At 44.1% G+C, this 22,343-nt stretch overlaps 1 protein-coding gene across 5 annotated transcripts in view; it reads left to right on the plus strand.

The window, feature by feature from the left end:
• The window catches only part of LOC135901836 (monocarboxylate transporter 12-like), a 73,787-nt gene that overhangs the window by 47,651 nt on the left and 3,793 nt on the right, over positions 1 to 22,343 (plus strand). For 4 of the 5 annotated variants that reach the window (XM_065431684.1, XM_070533604.1, XM_065431685.1 and 1 more), the window contains 2 exons: positions 5,332 to 5,475; positions 13,263 to 14,114. In XM_065431684.1, coding sequence (XP_065287756.1) covers positions 5,332 to 5,475; positions 13,263 to 14,114 — 996 coding nt within the window. Of the gene's footprint in view, positions 1 to 5,331; positions 5,476 to 8,376; positions 8,474 to 13,262; positions 14,115 to 22,343 lie in introns of those variants that run through there. The other variant, XM_070533605.1, reaches the window with a different exon arrangement.

A 22,343-nucleotide genomic window follows, 5' to 3' on the forward strand; every position in this document is an offset into this window, starting at 1 on the left:
ACAAACAAGCTCCATCCCCAACTTACACGTGCTCAATAAGATGTTTCCGTCACAATACAGGGCCGCCTGCCCTTGGTGCGGTGCCAAACCTACACTCTACCACATCACCTGGGAGTGCGAACGCAACAAAGCATTCCAAAAACACGAACACCCGAGTGCGGAGCAATGGGAGAGTCGGCTCACCAGCAACGAGCTCACGGCCCAAAGGGCCCTAGTGCAGCACGCGAGCGATGCAGCGCGACTCAGTGGAGCCTTGAAATAGGGGCCCACCCTTGCTGAAGAGAAGTCTCAAGTCGCCAGCGCCAAGAAGATGAAGACGACGGAGACCTCGTAACCGCGAAACTCTTGAAAGACTCAGAAGTTTTCACTCACTCACTCACTCACTCACTCACTCACTCACTCACTCACTCACTCACTCACTCACTCACTCACTCACTCACTCACTCACTCACTCACTCACTCACTCACTCACTCACTCACTCACTCACTCACTCACTCACTCACTCACTCACTCACTCAAGCGCAAACAAAAATTTCTTCCATGCACAGAACATCTCTTATTTTCTCTCTTTTCTCTCTCTTCTTTCTCCTTTTATTCCCTTTACCCCTTTTCCCAGCGCAGGATAGCTAGCCGGCACTTACACTGGCTAACCTCCTTGTCTTGTCTTCCCTTTTGTCTCTCTCTCTCTCTCTTACTCTCAAAATTTTATAAATAGCCGTTGTAGCCTTCAGAAAGAAATTAATTTTAGACAGTGTTTATACGCATGTGCTAAGTGTAAATGCTTGTTTTTGCATCGTATTGTCAATATTTCTAGCGTTACATAAGTTAGAAGTGGCAACATGGCGGTGCCTTTCAGGTTGGCACTTCTTTTTCGCCCTGCTTTCCCTCTAGAGTGAGTATACTAACTCTGCGGAATGCACTTAACTGACGGAAAACTCACTTTCTTAGCTACACACAGAATATCCTAGTAATCGCCGAGAAACTGTTGTTCTTGACTCACTCCCTCAGTCTCTCATATTTACGCTCACTCACTCCATCAATGAAAAATAATGAAGTGCCATAATAGCTTACTTCCAATTACTGATTGTAGCGAAAAGGTTTAAGTATGCAGGACTTCTGTACCCTGTTGGTGGTTTGCACATAGCTTGATAAGTTGTCCAAACTGAGTGCGTTTACTGTTCACAGAATAATGGCAATATAAAAACAATGTAAAGGCTCGAAACAATTATGCTAATTTGCAGCAAAGGTTGCACCAACATATATTTGCGCTGTTATTGCTATTCAATCTTCAGTAGAACGTGCCCTAATATTTTCTTTATAGTGAAGAACAGGACAATTTTTGATGCGAATGCATCAGACGGCCCATTGAGCGAAAAGGCTGGCGTCTCTAGCAGCCAAACGGCAAATGAATTCCCTTTGGCTGCGACGCCACGTCATGTGCTCGCCTCGACGGAGCAGAAGGGGCTAAGAGAACACCAACTGGGCACGCTGGGGCCACAGGTGTTCCGCGAGTGTAGAGGGCACCTCCACGTCACCCTCTCTCTGGGACGTCTGTGTTATCAGCACGTGTCTTTACCGTGCAGGCTCTCGCCTGCGTTGTAACTGTACTTCCGCAATCGCTATACAAAAATTAATGTAGAAAATTCCACAATAAACCCGAAAGAGATAAGAAATAGAATTGGGGATAGTGTGTTTCGAGCCTGCAGCCTGCGCTCATAAATCGAGTGCCTTTCCCCGTGCGCTAAATCAGCGCCGCCCAGATAGCAGGCCTATGCACGCTGCTTTATGACATCATGCTGTTTGGAAGGAAATTTCGGTTGCCGTGCCCGTCGCGACGAAAGCGGTCACGTCAAAATCACCGCGGACTACGCGGGAGCGTCCCCATTAGATTTTATGGCAGTCGGGCACGGTAGCATGGCGTCACGGATCGAAGTGCACCGGCCTTGCGTTATCTAGTAGCCGTTGGCCAAGCACCTCAGCGCGCTCGCTTGCCAGCAATGAGTTCTTAACTCGAAGAACCGCTCAGTGGCGTTGCAATGCACATTAATGCTTCGGCATTCTCAATTCAGAAGAAGTGCTTAGGAGTCCTCGGTTTGTTTTTCATCATGAGCGAGTAGGCACCGAAAATTCTGGAAGAACCATCTTGCGAGTAGCGTTAAAGCAGTCTGGCGATATACCGTTTTATCGCCGCCGAAACGCATCACGACTGAGGCGTGCACTCTTGCCGGGCTCCTATCTCGCCCTTCCTACTGGACATGCTACGGCATCTAGAGGCCCTGCAGCAAAGCCTCCGCGTGGATACCGAGATGCGCGCCGAGCCGCTGCGAGTGAGCGCTGGGAATTGTTTCTTTGCTAGCCGCGTGAATGCAAGGCACAGCACTAAAACATCGAGCGGCTGCGTTTAGGGAAACCATTTACGGTGTGTTCAAGTCTGCCCAGTAGTGCCAGAATGTTTAATGATATTTTCAGCGGATGAAGACGTAAATTATGTCCGATACACACATACATACATACATACATACATACATACATACATACATACATACATACATACATACATACATACATACATACATACATACATACATACGTACATACATACATACATACATACATACATACATACATACATACATACATACATACATACATACATACATACATACATACATACATACATACATACATACCCGCGTACGTACATACATATATGCGTAAGTTCACACCGCGAAGTGAATAAAATTTGCCCAGAATTTTAGTCGCATTCGAAGCCTGCGAAAAAGCGTGTGACAAGCAAGGCGTGCACAGAGGTAGCATGAAAAATGGGGCTCTAGTCGAGATAAAAGTTCCCAGAAATAGGGGCCCTTTGCATGCGATCACGCGGGAGGTCTTCAATACGCAAGCAAAAATTTGGAGTCATGAGAAATTATAAATAGCTTGCTAATTGCGTACAATACCCGCAGCTAATTTTGCAACAATTGTGAAATAATACAATGAAAGAAGTGACTGAGTATCTTTCCAAACATACAGCATGTCCTTTAATTATGTGAGGCGATTGGGGAGTCAAAATGAAGTATCGATGTCGTACTGATTACAGCGCACAGCACTGACCAGCAATGAAAAACGATCACTGCAAAAAAAAGAATTATTTCTAGGTTCACAATTAAAACATGAAGGACTGCAGGAGATGTATTGCAGAATTTTTAAGTGTGTTGAGAAACTTTTGAAACCAGAAAAAAACATTTCAAAAATGGTTACTACTGAGACGCTTTCGAAGGGAACAAATTATTTTATAAAGCATAGTTAAAACAGTAAAATAAAGATTTAAAAATTATACACGGTGTAAAGTTGGGCTAGTTAGTGCAAGCCTTATGCAATACCCACGTAATTATATCAGTGCATGAGTGAGTGGTGTCATCTATATTTGTCCTATTAAGTTGGAAATAATTCCTTAGCCTCGTACCAAGCGGGGTCTGGCAAAGCGACGATGACGAAATACGTACAAGAAATCGTGTGGCCAGCGTGTGTCACGGCTGTAAGGTATTAATTCTCAGAGCGTGCAGCACGCTATGGTGGGGAAGCGGCTAGGCGTGATAGCGGCGCTGATGTTTGCTAAGTGATTCTGTGAAACATAATCTTGGATTGTAGCGCCAAGTGACACGGACACTGACTAGAAGCAGACAGGACGAGCGGAGAAGCCTGTGAAGTTTCGTAGGTTTCCCACGAAGTTTTTCTTAGGTCATGCGTAACGAAGCCTTTAAGCAATCGCATAGCGTGAGCCAGCCTAACAAGGCGGAGGAGTTACAGGAAGATGCGCACACTGATCGATGAACAGTGGGCCACCGTTTTCCTAACGAAGGCAAGTCAACTCAACACAAACTTTGGCTCTATGGGGAGACTTCAATCACTATACCATCCCCATCATCGTCATCATCGTCTTATCAAATCATTAGGTACAAATAAAATGTGTACAAGGCATGCTTTGAAGCGGAGGGGCCAAAGTCAGAACGGCAAGGGGCACCTCCAAACGAAACGTAGTCAGGAAATAAGAACATATTACTCAGCCGAAAAAAAATACAATATGTAAAATGCGCTCATGTTTTGCGACTTCGAATAACAATAAACACCTTATTTAAAACAACACAGTATAAGAGAGCGACAAAGATATCAACGCAATAGAGTTGTAATGAGCAAATTTTAATACGTCGACAGAACGTGCATGGTGCACATGAATTTAAATCAGATGGTAACATGTCACAAAGAGATATACATGAATCATTGCTGTTAATTTACAGCATTTGGAAGGTACGGATAGTTGGTAGTGATAGATTAAATGGTGAGGATAGATTGTGCTTTGTTCAAAACCTATGTGGGAGGCGGCGCGACAAGGTAGCCGCCGCGGCCAGGGTTCATTGAGTCCGGCCCGCAAGGTGCAGAGGGATATCGGGAGTGGCTCACACCACGTCCGCTCAGGTGGAGCGTGCCAGAAAGTTCTATTCTGGCGCTACATGCATGTCTGCCCTCTTCTTCTTCGCCAGCTTTGAAAACTATAGCTGCACCGCTACGCCTAGCGCTCTTATTGTTTAAACGTCTAAAACACGGTTAATTATTTAAAAGGCGACGTGTAACGAACAATTATTTAAGACTAACAAGTTCGCATAGATATAACAATTCAAGTACTGAAGAATAGGTACTGGATGAGACTAAAATGGGGTTGAAGGTGTTCGGACGTAATGCATTCACTTGGAAATGTTCAATGCGTGTAAGATGCAACCGTTACTTATCGCCCCGCGTGGATAGGCAGTACACAAGATCACTATGGATAAAGGCATCATAGAAATATATAAGGATTTCAGTTTGAAAGTAATACAAACTAAGTTTTTATATTATCGTGAATGCCAAAAAAACTGTTTGAATGAGTGTCTGAGTATGTTTACGTAAATTTGATGGCTATCTAAGATAACTATAAGAAATTTTGTCGTCTGTGATCTATCAATTACGTATTAAGTGTCACCGCTAAGAAAGAAGTGGTTGGTGATAACTGAGCGGAATGAAATACTATGAGTTTTGTCCTGAATGGAGTTATACGTAATGCGTTTGCTATGCACTGCTAGTGAATGTTGTTTACAAAGTTTCCTTTTAGCTGCCGTTGTCTATAAGCCAATACTTTCAAGCAAATGGCAATCATTGTTTACTAATACAGCATATCCAGTTTACTATTTATTATGATTGCTCCTTCTCATCCGTATTACGAAGTTGATATTTTTTCAATTCTTTATAAAAGTAAAAGCTTTGTCGCTCCCATTTAATTCAGCGTGGTTTGCTTGCAGGCATCCTAGCCGGGCCGCTGTGCCAGTGGATCGGTGCCGCTGTTACACTAAGAGCCGGAGCCCTGGTAACTGCCGTGGGAGTAATGGCATCGGTCCTTGCACCAAATATAGCCTGGATGACAGTTACACTTGGCATCATTCATGGTGAGCGATATTGTAGAACCAAAGGAAAGGACTAGAATGAAGTGACGACACAGAGGAAGCGCAAATGTCAATTAAAGGAAGCAGGTGCAAGCTCCAATGTTTTTGCTGACGACTGAACTGAATGCTTTAATGTCGCAACAATCTCTCACCATTACTTCCAGCTCGGCGCTGGCCCACATCAGAGTCGATAGCGCCCGCGTTACAAAATACATCTAAAGGCAAATCGCACTTTTGCAGCGCTTTCGCGTCCCTATAGGTCCCCATACTTTCTTGTAAAAAAGATGCAAATATTGCTTTTATTTGGATCGCTGCCTCCTCTATCCTTGCAACGCGTTATCACCTTGTAGGCGGCTCCAAGGGAGCTGGGATTACCATGCCCAAGGTGCTTTTATTGGTTCTTCATGAGTAGTACCCAGGCCTCCAAGTGCGGCTGCAATTGTCGCATTTGCCGTTGAACGGCGACAAAAGGTGCTAAAGCAGCCGCGGCCTCACATAGTGTGTCGCCCCAACGTGATGGCTTAGTGCATTAGGATGCGCCTACCAAGGAGCTCTAGCGCAAGACTTAGGCCCAAACAATGAAACGTTCCTTTCCTTCGAGCGCTTCCTAACCTTACGTGAGGCCTCCTTACAGCGAAGGACCGATGGAGGAAGCAAGCATACTCTGAAAGCTCCCTTCACCCGTCCTCACGTAAGGAGCGGTTGCCGCCATGCCTGGGTTCGAGATTATCTCTTAAAAGCTTTAGGCGAACACCAGAACACCACTATTCAATCAAAAAGGTTGTATCGTCACACAATCTTTAAGTTGATGAGCTAATATAGAGAAGCGTGGACGCTTTTTTCTAGTTTTGTTTATTAAACCTAAAGAAGTAGCGTGTTACGGTGCAAAACTTGATGTGATCCAGCAACGCTGGTACGCCGGCGTCGTGCAACGCCTAGCAACGCTTCCATGCCGCACGCGTGACTGAAACGAACGTGCCTGGCAAAACGTACCGTGCTCGCGCTTCTCCGAAGGTGGGCGACAGCACGCACGCGCAAGCAAACGTCACGTGGTTAAGCAGTGAGGCGAAGCGCTCGTTCAGGGCCAGGAGCAGCGTAAGGACGCATGAAGGTAGCTTGGTCCAAACAATAAAACGTTCCTTTTAGGTGTGTGCGAATATTGAAATTTTCGATTACGAATCGAATACGAATAAGGCGAAGAACTCTCTTCGAATATCGAATCGAATATCGAATACTTGTGTAGTATTAAAAAATTGCAAGAGAGGTAACAATAGCTTTATTACCCTTTTAAAAATAACATTGCATTTTACAAGGTTGCTTCAAATTAAAGAGGTACTCAATTATAGATCATGGACTCAGGTAATGCCCTCAGTCAGGTAAAACGCTTGTTACAGATTGTCGTGAAGGAAAATTAACTGCTCAATATGGCCAGAAAGTAAACGCTCTCTATGCACTGTCACATTTCTACCGGTAGAAAAGACTCTTTCACTAGGAACTGAAGTGGCAGGGATCGCCAAGTACTTCCGGGCGAGTGCACTTAAAAGCGGGTACCTGAAGCGGCCAATGGACTGCCACCACTCACAAGGATTCATGCCCCTTTCCAGAAGAGGCTTTTGCGCGTAGTCTGTAACTTCCCCCTCAGGGGCAGATGCCAAATGTGTCTTCTCTTTGTTCATCACTAGATCGTCAAAAGCATTCCATACACTCGATGCCACCAGTGGACACGAAGTCGACGCTGGCACGGCGGTGTCCCCACGGTGTTCCACGACGGCTTCCTGGAGCTCCCTTGTCACAAGGTTTTTCAGCCAGATCATCTGAACAGATGCCTGATGAACTGTGGCCATAAAGCGCGGATCAAGAAACATGCCTAGGCTGGCCACTCCGCACAAAGAGCCTTGATATATTTTGAATCAATGTTAGCAAACCCTGAGTTGCCTTTGCAACCTTCAAGGCAATGGGGCATTCCAAAAATAATTGGAATTATAAAGCTTGGTGAAAAAGAAACCGAAACTGATCATGTCTCAAATGCCTGAAGCAGATAGACTGAAACAGAGCATACAGATAATGGCAACTCAGGGTTGCCTTTGCAACCCTGAGTTGCCTCTGCAACCTTCAAGGCAATGGGGCATTCCAAAATAATTGGAATTATAAAGCTTGGTGAAAAAGAAACCGAAATTGATCATGTCTCAAATGCCTGAAGCAGATAGACTGAAACAGAGCATACAGATAATGAGCGGATCATGCGAAGTTCTCAGTTAATAAACATGTTCTTAGGAGAATGCGGAGCAAGCATACAATTGGTTAATTGCTCAATTATTCGCAGTCTATCCGAATATTCGCCGTTTCCACCGTTATTCGGCCGTCCTCGGATATTCGTGAATTTCCGAACATGCATTTCTCGAATCGAATACGCTTCGAATATGGAAAATATTCGATTCGTATTCGAAATTCCGAATATTCGCACACCCCTAGTTCCTTTCCTTCGAGCGCTTCCTAACCTTACGTGAGGCCTCCTTACAGCGAAGGACCGATGGAGGAAGCAAGCGTACTCTGAAAGCTCCCTTCACCCGTCCTCACCTAAGGAGCGGTTGCCGCGTGCCTGGGTTCGAGATTATCTCTTCAAATCTTCCCGCGACCACCATTATTCTATTAAAAAATGTTGTATCGTCGCACAATCTTTAAATTGAATAGCTAATATAGAGAAGCGTGGACGCTTTCTTCTTGTTTCGTTTACTAAAGTTAAAAAAAAGTTGCGCATTACAGTGCAAAACTTGATGTGCTCCAGCAACGCTGGCACGCCGGCGTCTTGCAACGCCTAGCAACGCCTAGCAATGCTTTCATGCCGCACGCGTGACTGAAACGAACATGCCTGGCAAGACGTACCGTGCTCGCGCTTCTCCGCAGGTGGGCGACAGTGCGCATGCGCAAGCGAATGCCACGTGGTTAAGCAGTGAGGTGAAGCGGTCGTTCAGGGCCAGGAGCGGCGTAAGGACGCATGAAGGTAGCTTTGGAGCTACCTTATGCTGAGGAAGCACCAAGGAAGCCTTCACCGAGGGCCCCTCAGTAAGGAAGCTTTCAGAGTGACATAAGGTAGCCTCACACCAATGAAGGCTTCCTTAGTGAGGTAAGGAAGGTTTCATTGTTTGGCTTCTTATGCTGAGGAAGTACCAAGGAAGCACCAAGGAAGCCTTCACCGAGGGCGCCTCAGTAAGGAACCTTTCAGAGTGACATAAGGTAGCCTCACTGCAATGAAGGCTTCCTTACTGAGGTAAGGAAGATTTCATTGTCTGGCCCTTAGTCTTCATGCCGCTGTTAATGCATCTGCTTTCACACGAAAGTACAAATTTTATCCGGCCAGTACAAGAAAAATAAAAACATTGACTTGTATGCTATATGTGTATTTCATGTTAATTCAATTTCGTACTTACTACACACATAAATGGGCCGGAGCAGGGTAGGCAAAAAAAGAACAAAAAAAATGTACCACACGGCGGCAATGTAATTTAAGACAAGGAAGACATTGCTAACAATTCGTACAGGTTACTCAATGTGAGTGTTTGGCGCATGTTCTTGTCTTATAAGTATCCGTCCTGGCGTAGTATGTGGGTTGCCAAGTTGTGTTAGTCTAGTTGCTAGTTGTGACAGGTACTCGTTGGGGTAAGCAACAAGCTTGTTATTCAGGAGCAGGGATATGAAGTGAATACACTGAGATTTTCTGCATAAGTATAATGGCTCCATAGCATTCCTTTATTAGCGGGAAGGGGGAATCATGCCGAAAATAAATACAGCAAATGAATGTAATGGTCTTTCTCAGTATTCACTCAGTGTTATTAAGGCTGTCGTCAGTATGTGGGTCCCATGCAACGCAATCGTATTGAAGCGTGGGCTGCATAATAGTAGTGTAGGTGTTTAGTTCAGCGTGGGAAAGCGCGCTGTACAACTTGTGTCTTTGTAAGCATAGCTTTCGAAAGGTGGAGTGCAAATATTGTCAATGTGCAAGTTCCAAGATAGGTTATTAGTATTAGTCATAGTAGCTACCAGGTATTGTGGCTGGAAACTTCCTGCAAGTGTGAAGATCCAAAAGTGTTAGTGTAAAGATACAGTATTTTTTTTTTGCTCATGACACAAAGGACGGTGTTAGTCAGCGTTTATTGCCATTCCCGATGTCTAGCACCAATCCCTGTACGTGGCTAAGGCAAATGTTAAGTCAAACTTCATTGATGCTGCTACAGATCTTGTGGTGCAAAATACAATCGTCGGCAAACAAACGTATGCAAGTACAATTTCCAATACAATGTCATTATTGTACAACAAGAGTAGTATGGGAGCAAGGACAATCCCCTGAAGGATGCCGGATGTTACTTCAAGACAGTCCGTGTGTTGCCCATCTATTTCCACAAACTGTTTTCGGTTAGCTAAATAAGAAGCAATCAAGGGTATTATTGTTTATGGCAGGCCAACATTTCTCAGCTTAAGTAATAAGTGGTTTTGATGTACAAGGCTGAATGATTTACCATACACTCGAGAGCTATTATATTGTTGTCGTTGGTGCCATTGTTGTCGAAGGATTATGCTAGTAGTGTGGCAAGTATGTGGACTACTGTGAATAATTGAGTGTATATTACATAGGAAGTTCTCCAGCCGATAGTGATACACGAAGAATTACAAGAAATTTGGCAAATCACTCAACCTAACGCCGCGTGAGCATCTCTAGAATATTTGATCAGAGCCGCAAGACAACTTTTGTTTCTTCGTAGAAGAGGGGGGAAGCACTGCATAATAGAAGGTGTAATTTGTCGGTCACAAAAAGAACGATTATGCATTGAGTGCGCACACACTGGGGCTCGAAAACCCCCTATAAGGACAGTTATTATAATTTACAGCAATTTGTTTCGTATTGATTATCATTGTCCGGCTGGCTGCGACCTGTAAACCAGTTTACTTATCTCTGTGCTATAGTTCCAGAGTTTAACCGAATCATTTTTAGACGAAGCTGGAGCAACAGGTATTGGAAGTAGGAGCGATTTCAATTTCCAAGCTCACGTGTGAGCTGCTCTTGCGGTTCACGAATAAGCGTCGTTAGTGCATGTTTCTTTTTTTTTATTCGGTTCAATGAGTGCCTAAACTTGAAGATGCTGCGCGACACCCAATTGGTTTGTTTGATAATTGTTTCTGCTTATTTGGTAAAAAATTGTTCATGCAGGTCTGGCGTATTTATATAAACCTGTCCAAAGGCAATAACATTAAGAAGGCAGCTTTCAAAGCGCTTTATTATGCGCTTATCATTTTCAAGCAAGAAATCTTCGAAGGAGCGCGATGAGGATTTGGGGGGACACAGAGTGGTAGAACTGGTAAAATACATTCACAAGATTGTGCTAGAATAGCCCTTGCTCTATGGACGCATTGTGACAGGAAAAAAAATTAAAGAAAAAAGATATTAGATCTAAAAGCGTCTTGTGCGCTGCACGTTTGTTGAGGAAGACAAGTGGGGCATCGGGAGACGTGTAAACTGTGTACCGTTTAAATGTAACACCCCAGCAGCACAGTATTTCACTTAGGCATTCAAGCTTTGTGACTGATGTGTTCTAGCAAAGCAGCGTCAAATTTATTACTTACTAGGACGAATATGCCACTACATTTAGTAAATCATTCGTTTCTGAACCCTTGGTGAGCGGGAGAAAAATTTCTATCATGACTTATTTCATTGCGTAATAAGTGGTCAGTTGGAAAAGCAATATGAATTGCGTTACAGAAATGAAATTTCCAATAATTCTTTCTTATTAAGAACCCTGCAGATATTCAGGTTGCATATACTTAGGTGTATTTGCCTATATGATTTGTCGTGTGAATAATGGTGCTGACAAAAGCAGTGGCTGCAATTGTAAGACGTTTTACCATGTTGTCATTCCAATAATGAATGTCCTTATCTAATTTGAGTTTATCCTAAAGCAAAGATACTTTTATTTCTTTGTACTTTTCAACCTTCGTGCTTTGCAACAGAAGCCAGCATGATTATACAGTAGACTGTGCGTAGCCGCCTTTAATATGAATGGATAGCCCTTTTAAATACCGCATATTATTTGAACGCATTACCCGGTTTCCTAAGTGTATGAATTCACCCTTGGAAACTACAATTAAGCTATAATTTGTGTCTGAAAAGTTCTGGGACACATTGTTCGTGTAAAGATAATTTCGTTTAACCTGGAATTTCAGGATTACCGTTAACCACTAAGTGCAACCACTTTTTTGTATATTCGAATCTCTGTCTACTTCCTTCTTTGAAAGTGCATAACCTGTTGGATAAGCTTAAGGTACCTGATTTGCGTGTTCTGCATCACATTGACGTACAGCAAACTGTCGCATATTAGTTACTCATTATGCATACACTGTCTTTTAAATGCACCAATTTGTTGCCCAATAGCATACTGACCCCCGAGAAGCTTCTGGAATATTTCCTTTTGTGCCGGTTTTGGTTTGCCGTTTATATGTCCGCACGGAAGCAGCTTCCATACAAATGGGACCATTATACAAAATCAAGAAGCTTTTCGTGGCATGGCAGAAGCATATAAAAGCGCCAATCATTACGACATTAACTGGCATCTAGAATAACCTGCACAACAAAGAGCTGAGGCACGGGTAAGGCTATCTTGCCACTGATTATGTCATGCCCACAAAAGGGGAACTGCTGAGGCGCGTCTTATGTATGGCCAAGGCAAACTTGTGGTGAGGGGACGAAAGGCGGTTCAGTAAAGAACGCTGGTAGCGCTGCGATGAATGATAATGGCATTCCTCTATCTGTGCTGCCGTTCTTGTAAACCGTGCTGCTCAGCATCGCAGAAAGACAGCCTCGTGCGTACCATCTCAGTAGAAAAGGGTGGGGTGATGCCAGGCAAAAAGCACTGCTCAATGAAGAGTCGTGGCACGGTTAGTGCCACGTTGCCCCTGGTTCTGTAGTGCCCATTGTGTAGATATAATGGCATGACGTAAATACGTGAATTCTAAATGTCCGAATTCAATAGAAAGAAAATGTCAAGAAATTGGGATGGCATTAGAACAGTGCAGCACTTTCAAATGTTTGTTCTTTGGGAAACATTGATAGACTTGTTACCTGAAATGTGTGACAGCTCACGTAGGAAAAAAACAACCATTAGTGACGCATCACATCAGTGAATCAGTAGCGACAATCAGTGTTTGTACGTCTAGCAAAATATGCTAGGAATATTCATTTGTGCGCCATTACTATTTATCGTCTAACGTTTCCCGATATCTCACGGTTTTACTCAAGACTCTTGCAACTGGCCGCGCGTTTTGTTACGTGCGCTGTTTTTGTCTCCTACAAGTATTTTTGTTGGATGACACCTCCAATAAATCCCTGAGTTTCCGCACGTGACGCCTCGATGGAAATATTAAGCATGGTGACGAGTAAGTAGAAATCAGGTTAGCCGCTGGGGTGGCTTAGCGGCTTCGGTGTCGCTCTGCTATGTACGTCGTCGCGGGATGAAATCCTGGCCGTCGCGGCCGCAGTTCAATGGGGGCGGAATCGAAAAACGCCAGTGTCCTGTGCATCGGGGCCACGTTAAAGATTCCCAGCTGGTCAAAACTAATATGAAGTGCCCCACTACGGCGTGCCTGTAATCAAATCATGATTTTGGCACGTAAAATTTCTCCATTAAATTCAAATCGAAATCACAGAGTCACCAATTGTAAGCTTCTGTCCATGCGTTACTGTGCGGCTTCGCATATGCCTGTGCGTGTAATCAAATACGCCCTATTTTCATACCTTCGCGCAGGAGCCGGAGCCGGAACCGTGAGCATGATGCTGCAGGTCTTCCTGAGCATGCGCTTCGTCAAGTACCGAGGCACGGCACACGGGATCATGTTCATGGGATCGATACTTTCATCCCTCGTCATTCCGCAAGTGCTGTTTTTTCTCGAGAAGTCCTACGGATTCGATGGCTGCTTGCTTATATTCGGCGCCCTGCTCTTGCACTTGGTTCCCATCAGCTTTCTCCTGCGCTCTGGCTCACCCACAACTACTGCGCTACAGTATGATCCTAGGCAAGAAGTGTTAGCAGAGAAACGTGACGTCAACCTGAACATCAAGGATATTGTTCAGTCAGAGCACCGTTCCCGCACAAGTTCATCGAGCACCGAGCGAAAACCTGGCGTCCTCGAGAGCGCGACTCAAGTGCTACGCCTACCCATGTTCTACGTCATTCTCGTCACGTGGACAGTAATGTGCTACAACGAGGACATTTTCTTGACGACTATAGTGGACTTCGCCGTTGACAAAGGCGTGGCGAAGCATTTGGCGGTACCGCTGCTCTCATATCTGTCCATAACTGACGCCATAGGACGCATCGGGCTGCCGCTGCTCGCTGATCGGAACGTCATTCGGCGAAGTACGCTTGTTGGATGCAACGCAGCTCTTACTGCCGCCTCCATCGCCATTCTACCGGAGGCTAACTCATATGCTTTTTTGGTGGTAGCAACCCTTCTTGCTGCGTGTTTTAACGGATGCGGCATGACAATGCATGGTGTCCTCATGGCCGATTACATTGGTATGGACAACCTTCCCGTTGGATACGGCGTCGCTGGAATCCTCGTCGTACCTTTACTGCTGATCAAACCAGTGCTAATAGGTAAGGAGCGGTAATATAAAAGTATATAATGAAAGACAGTATATCAGAAAGCGTTTAACATAAATGGTTGACCGTTTTTTCATAGTGACTGAAAGGGGTCTTCTAGCGTCTTTGAATAGTGATGTTCTTGGCTCAAGGTGAAAATATTTTTATATAAAAGACCAGGACGACGCTCCGTCACACACAATATTGCTTTCTTTATTTGTGGTATTGACGCTTATGAGAGTAAATATTTCACTTCATGTGTACATTTTAATAGTAACTCCTTAAAATATATAGCAAATATTGACGATCGAAAGCCGGACCGGTGTCAAAATGGCATTCCAATTATTTTTCTTTCCGGTGCTTTCTCAGTCGTGCGGGTGACGTTATGTGCTCGTTATCACAGGCACGGGCCAGTGGTTAGCGACGAATTATAACAAAAACTAGAATGAATGAAAATCATTTTATTATACTGACCCGAAACGTGAACTCGAGAATGGTTCCCAAAGACATCCGCTCTTTAACCGCAGCTATTCGACATTTCAAGGAAAATTGAGCGTGTAGAGTGTTCCCGAGGCAGTCGTATAATGCTCCGGTTTATTGTAACACAAAGCAGCGCGAGCACAGTCTTTAGGAGAATACTAGATCGCTTGCGCCAAGGAAAATAATTTCTTCAGCCTTTCGTTTTCTCGCTAGCAGCAGTTATTCGACGAATCTCACGTGGGCCTGCCAAGCTAGGTTCACTCGATAGGGTTAGGGTCTTAAAATTAGCCGGGTTCAGTATCCGGTGATGGTCTGTCAGGATCGGGATATTCTTAGCACCCTCTGCTGCGTCGCAGGTCTGACCGCCGCCTTGGTCAGGTGCTCCGCAGCCACGGAGCACTGACATTCAAGGATAATTGTGTTATGAGAGACGTAGTGGCCGAATACTGCACCCGGGAAGTGAGCTCCTGTTCTGGTGAGGGAGTGTATTTGTTGAAGCCTAGTGGTCCTTCGTAATTTGCTTGCATGTGGACTCGTACACCACCACTGGCTCTGAGTATATTTTTGTCGGTTAACTTTCTCCAGTAAGCGGAGTAGCATAAAGTGTGCCTGGAAAAGCCCTAATGGAGAAACAAGAAATGCGAGAGATAGCATACTCTCTGCCAATCCTAGCTGTTGAGATGGGTTTGGACAAGGCTCACCCTATAAGCGCCGGTTAGGGAAGGAGACTACGTTCCTCCACTCCGCAACGCCCAAATGCGCTACGGCAAGGTTTGTCTGCTCTCCGACACAGCACAGAAAAGTCTCAGGGGCCACATCGCGAGTAGACACACGCTTATTAACCACCTCGTTGCGGAACTCTGAGCATCTGCTGCGGCGATGAAGCACTCAGTGGAAGAGAGCTCTGGTGGAGAGGGCGACCTGGGCCGCCACTCGGGAGGCGAATGAGAGCACGTCCCTATGGCCCTTGCTCGCGCATTGACTCGACTGCGTGAAGGAGAAGCACGGTTTGCGCGGAAAAGTAGTTCCGGCATGATAGTCGTGTCTGCTATGTTGCCGCTACCGCGATGCTTCGCAGAATCGAGCTAAGCACAACGGGTCAGCAGGGGGGCAAGGTGTGGCAAGGCACCTCGATCCCACAGATCATTCTGCATGATGGGCAAGTGTCAGGTTAGGTAAAGGGCGATGACCATCCTTTAGGGAGGTCTAAGATTGCTTTCAGTTTGAAGAGAGAAAGAGCAAAACTAGTTTGAAAAGGCAAACCTAGAAGTACTAAGGTTGAAAGCAGACGAATTCAGACTGGCACTCGCAAATAAATATGCAACTTTAGAGCAAGGAGATGAAGATAACGTAGAGGCAATGAATGAAACCATAACTTTGCTGAATACAGAAGCAGCAACTGAAGTGCGAGGTAAGGCCCCAATGCAACCAGTAGATAAACTGAGCCTTAGTAAAAAAAACGTAATAAAGAAGCGAGAAAGCATGAAAATGTATAACTCATGAGGTCAGATAGAATTCACTGTACTTTCAAAGCTTGTAGATAAGGAGAAAGTAAGCGATACTCCAAAGAATTACATCGGAAAGATTTAGGAAGTGATTATAATTGCCACAGCAAGAAATCATTCCGAAGAAAACCGAGCATACGACCGGGAAAGACGTATGCCGTGAAAGCTAAGCATGGTAATGTCATCAGCTGTTCAGATTATATAGTAAAAGCAGCACATAAATTCTATCCTGACCTGTACGGTACGTAGAACAGCTGCGTAACCTTCAAATAAAGTAGTGAGGACCAGGACACGAAGGCTCCTTCTATTACTAGCGATAAGGTTAGACGTGCTTGCTAGACATGTACTTGGGAAAAGCGGCAAGAAAAGACGGAATAACAGCCGTTTTTATAGAATATGGAGCTTATATTAGATTTGCAAAGCTTCCACCCCTTCATATGCAATGCCTCACGAATTTAAGTGCACCAGATAGCCAAAAGAATGCTAATGTTATACGCATCCAGAGGAAGAGAGACCCTAAAAACTGAATAATTATAGGTCCATTAGCTTTCTTTCACTTCGCCAAGATAATTTCCAACAGATTTAGGGAAACATGGCTTCAATCGGTTTATTAAGGGGTATTGTGCAATTGATCACATCCATGTCCTCAATCAGGTAATTCAGTGCTCTGAGGAATACAATAAACCTAGCCTCATAGCTTTCAAAGAATATGGAAATGTATTTCATTCAGTAGAGATACCAGCAGTGATGGATTCATTGCGTAATAAAGTACAGGACAGCATACGAGAATAATTCGAGAAATTTCTGCAAAGGTTCCACAGCTGCATTGGTTTTCCATAAGAAAAGTATAAGTTACATGTCAAGAAAGGGATCTAGCAATGAGACAAAATCTCTCCAATGATATTTACTGCATGCTTAGAAGAAGTATTTCATTATTTAGATTAGGTAGGCGTAGAAGTACAAAATTATGGCAAATATCTCATAAGGCTTCAGTTTGCAGATGAAATTGTCCTCTTCAGCAACAATAGTGATGAATTGCGACAAATGATTCAAGACCTTAACCAAGAAAGTATAAGAGTAGGGCTCGAGATTATAGGCAGTAGTCAAAGATAATGCTCCGTACCTGACATGGGAGCAACAATTTGTGATTGGCAGTCAACTTCCTGAGTCTGTACAGTAGTACATATATCTAGGTGCATTATTCACAGGGGACTCAAAAGAAAATTTACAGAATAAAAAAGTTCGAGTGCATACCGCAGCCATTGCGAAACCCTGCATGGAAGCTTACCACTGTTGTTGGAAAGAAAAGTGTACAACCGCTGCATTCTTCCGGTGCTAACATAAAAATTAGAAACTTTTAGAATCTCAAGAACAAGTTGAAGGCCATGATGGAAAAAAATGCCACGCGTAACATTTAGACATAGGAGCGAGCGGTGGGCCTCAGAGAGGCGATATCTAGTTGACAATTAGACAGAAAAATAGAGCTGGGCAGGCAGTGTAACACGCAGTGCAGATAACCAGTGGAGCACTGAGGTGTCAAGGAAAGAGAAGCACCGTTTCGGACCATAGAAAATTAGATGTGGTTATGAAATTAGGGAATTTGTACGCGCAAGATGGAATAAGCTAGCGCAGGGCAGGGGGAATTGGAGGACCCAGCGAGAGGTCTATGTCCGGTAGGGGAGATAAAAGAAGGCTGCTGCTGCTTCTCATAATAATGATGGGGATGAGGAGGACCTGCATGGGTGAGGGTGTTTCTGAAGGGATTGTTCGACCGGAAGGTAACTGACTCAGATACCGCGAATTGCGCATGTAGCCGTATATGCAAGAGTATACGCTCACTGTCTTAAAAAGAAGCATGATACTTTTGTTAGCAGTAGCCAATCTTAATCATTGCTAGCAGTACTATTTCCCTGTGATAGAATATAACCAAGTTAGCAAGCCACACTTCAGAGACTTGGTACAGCGTTTACCAAACCTGCCGTGCATAAAATAATCCGCTCTGACACTCCGCTATGGATTTTGGACCGCGCGACATCCGCGCTGCAAGCCTTATTCACGTTACTAAGATTCCCGTGTCCTAAGGGCCTTCACGATGGAATTTACCAATGTCGTCCCCTACCGCTCTACAGCGTACGGGGTTTGTTCTCGCTCGTCAGCGTTTCTCCCTGCCTCACCCTTCTCTTTTTATTTCCATACTCCTTTACCCCGTGCAGGGTACCCAACTGGAACTACCTCAGGCTAACCGCCCTGCCTTTCAATGCATACTCTCTCTCTCTGTCTCCCTTTGGCCACGCGGATGAGCACGTAAAATATATTGAGGGATCCCGGTCACATTTATTTCGTCACGGTCCTTCAGAACTATAGGCCGACGAAGAATGACTCACTCCAACATGGCAGAGCGCGTAGCCGGTCCTTTCGCAATTTCCCCCGATCGCGATCTGCTCAAGCACAATCAGCTCTACGATCCGAAGGTAAAAGAAAACACAATCTTTTACTAGGATGCCCGGGGCACGATACTGAAAACGCAATCTGATGTGTACACTAATGACATTAGGCCACGGGGCTTTGATCCTCAAAAGGATCTTAAGCTTATGGTCAGAAGATTTGGATAATTACATATGCGAAGGCCTGCCGGTCTCCCGCAATTTCTGGAATGGAGTAACATATTTGTGAATGAGTCTTTGAAGTTTGCACTCATTTCTGCGTTATAATTCGTGTTGCGCTTTCTGTGACGACTTTTTCTATAATGTGATTGGAAGCACTACGTACTTAGAGAAGCTATGCAAGCTAGCTCACCTCCCGTTATGTGTATTTTGTTATCTCTCTTGGTGATGTTTTTATAAGATTCATGCGAGCTGACAATGCATTTTTGGGTGGTGTATGCGACCTCTTTGTGAGTTAGCAGTCTTTTAGCCCTGTATATGACAAAGACATTACATTTCAGTAAATGGTTTTGAAAGCACTTGTGCCACCCAAATTTAAGTCTTCATTTTTAAGGCGTAGCGTCTGTAGCCCATATCGGTGTTTTTGAGACCTCTTTCATTTAACCTCTATCTACGGCGGAGGTGTACATTGCCATAGAGACTGCGTGCTCCTAAAGCTAATAGAAGTCGTGCCGCCATATATAATAATGTAACGGCTTATATAGCGCGAAAATCAAGCCAAACGTCCTGCACCGTTTCCGTACTCTTAAATTTCATGAATATCTATTCAGTCCCTGACTACGATGGTGTTTCTCTAAACTTGGGTAAAACACGTTGGCGAGCTAGCTTGCTTGAATGCGTGATAGAGCCTCTAAGCGCGACTGAATGAGAACGTAGAACGAAACAGACACACAGAAACAGTGGTACCTTCAAGTATAGATTGTATTTTCACATTTTTGCATGGTCAATAAATACATACGAAATGAATGGAAACAAAAGAGGCGAGAAACAACATTCAGTGGTGGTTGTCGAGCAATGATACACGTCCCTAAGGCATGATTAAAACATGCACTCAATAGTTACAGCGATAAACCAAGGAATTGTATTTATTTTTCAGGTAGCCACTCTGATGGCTTGCTCACGTACCTTTCTTCCAATTTTGCAATATTATAGGGCTGCACAATCTCTCTTGTCATCGGTCAATGAGCACTATACAAAATAGTACCATCACACATGAGTTGCTGGGACAATCTCGGCAATAAATGCCCATATGGCCGGAGATTACTCTCGCGACGTTATAGTGACGTTCTTTTAGTATCTGATTGATGCATCTGCCCGTTCGAGCAAAAATGCGTTCTTTGGCGCGAAAGCGGAACATTATTTATGAAATTTTTTTACAAATACTGCTCTCTTTTTCGAGACATAGCAGGAGGGGGCACAGATTAGAGTACATATACAAGAAGTTACTCTAGAAAAGAACAAATCAGCATGCGATATGATTAGGCAATTGCTCAACAATCTCTTGAAATGGCAATACGCGAAGCGAACCATCCAAACTGTTCCAGATTTCAGTTGTAAGCGGAAAGAAAGAAAACTTATAACAGTGAATATGTAGCCTAAAAGGAACGATGTTTAGCGGATGACTCTGTCTGGCTGAACGTGCGCTCGAAGATACAACAGAGAAGGGTGCCTGTATGCCAGATGACTTGAGCATAATCTTATGCAGCAAGATGGCACATTCATGTGTGCGTCTATGTGTGAGAGTCTGCAACGATATTATGTGGGCGTTTGTCGAAGGTCAAAAAGCAGTGAACATTTCACAACACCTTGTTTCAGTAATTCTCTCACGAAGTAATTTGACCTCAAAGTGGAAACCAATTTCGGAGATTAGGCCAAGCGCCTATCAAATTTTGGTAATCCGATTTGTGCTCGTTGAGATTATTGCTGAAAAGTTGTTGTTCTCTCATTCATTCTCTCATGAAGGCATGGGACCACAAAGTGGAAAGCAGTTTGAGAGATCAGGTCATACGCCTGTCAGATTCTGGTTATCCGATGCGTATGCTCAGCTAGATCGCGGAGGGCTTCAGCAGAAAGCATAAAAACGAATCGAAGGGAACCAGTAGCACTGCTAAGGCTAGGAAAATTACTGTGGTACCATGCATTCAGTGTACTTCACATAATATCTGAAGAAAATCGGCAAAGCGTGGGGTGGACAGGGTTTTCTCTGCCCATGAGCGTCTAAAGAAGCTATGTAAACAGGTTAAATAAGCGAACAACAAAACGAACGCATGTTCAACTCAACATCGCAAACGATTTTTAACCTGCACTCATAACGTTGTCTACGCCATTCTGTTTTCGTGCGGAAGAACTAATATTGTGCAAACTGGCGGGTTTATCAATAACAGACTTAAAGAGCATAAATAGAGCGTCACTAGAGTAATCTCGGGCCATTTGGGCATTCATCGCCGATATTGTCCCTGTACACGCATGATTGAAAGTACTTCTGTTTTCTAGCGGGCTTATAGCAAGATGACATGAGAGATGGTGGAGACCCTTAAAATTGCAAATTTTGAAGAAAGGTGCATGAGCGTGCCATCAGTGTCGCACTGTGAAAAAGACATACGATTCCTCGGTTTCTCGCTGTATCTATAGCAGTATATGTTTTGGTAATGCCTTAGACACGTGTACAGTTCAACGACAAGCACCCCTGAATGTTCTTTCTGTCTCACTTGTTTCCGCTCGTTCGGTATAAATTTAACAATGCACGCGAAAATAAAATCTATAGTTGAATGTAGCTCACTCTCCGTATGTGATTCTTTCTACATCCTCGTTCGGTCGTGCTTACACATACTAACATGGTTTCTCGTAACACTGTGCGTCACATATGTTTTTAGTTCACTCACCTGATTTTTGACGATAGAAACGCGCGGAAATCGTTGGCAGGATATATTACGGCGCTAACAAGTGCAGTTCCACTTCGCAGAAAACTGCGGAAATGTTCTTTTAACTACTAACGAATCGGAAAAAGACTATTGCAGCCAACAAACGCATACAAAATAGGCTTCAGGCAACGTTTTGTTTCATTTGGGAATGGCACCCCTTCGGAAAATCCACATAACTGCGGAACAAACAGAGAACTACTCGAAACCGTGGGCACGTCATTATTTGCAAATAAAGTGACGTACACAGTGTGCATACCATGTGTTCTGTTTAAATGCGGCGTCCTCCAAAACTAAGAAAACTTTCATTACATGGACAGACATAAGGAATACATTGTGCCAAACGTTTTTTTTTTTTGTTCTTGGTACTCCTTTTAAGCATGGTCAGCTTGTGACTCATATAAAAAAGAACATATATGCACTGGTGAAACAGCAATGAACGCCAGAATGTTTGGTGTATTTCATGTGGATGCACACTCATTTTGTTCTGTACCACTGCTTTTGCGCAAGGACGATCTTGCCAACGCCGCACAGCAGGCATTCGATGTAAGCAAATCACAAGAGATAGCGTGTAGATGTAGATCTAGTTGCCCCTTTGGAAATATTGACAGGTTCCCACTCTGCATGATTGGCCGAGAACACGGTAGGTGAAATTAAAGTAAAAAATACGAGGACATAACTGCACGACAGGTTACTTACAATAGAAACATATAGATGGAGATGGGCAGAGACTGAACTGTTTAATTAAAACGCGAAATTAAGTTATAACTGTCATCGCCAGTGGTCAAAAATCGGCCAGCATCTTCCTTATCATCAAACTGTAGCCTGTACACGTGGTAAATTAGTTGCTTGGCTGCTTGGATGGCCAAGGTTCAATATTAATTGCATCGCTTAAAT

Source organism: Dermacentor albipictus, chromosome 2, assembly GCF_038994185.2.
Source record: "Dermacentor albipictus isolate Rhodes 1998 colony chromosome 2, USDA_Dalb.pri_finalv2, whole genome shotgun sequence".
Lineage (NCBI taxonomy): Eukaryota > Metazoa > Arthropoda > Arachnida > Ixodida > Ixodidae > Dermacentor > Dermacentor albipictus.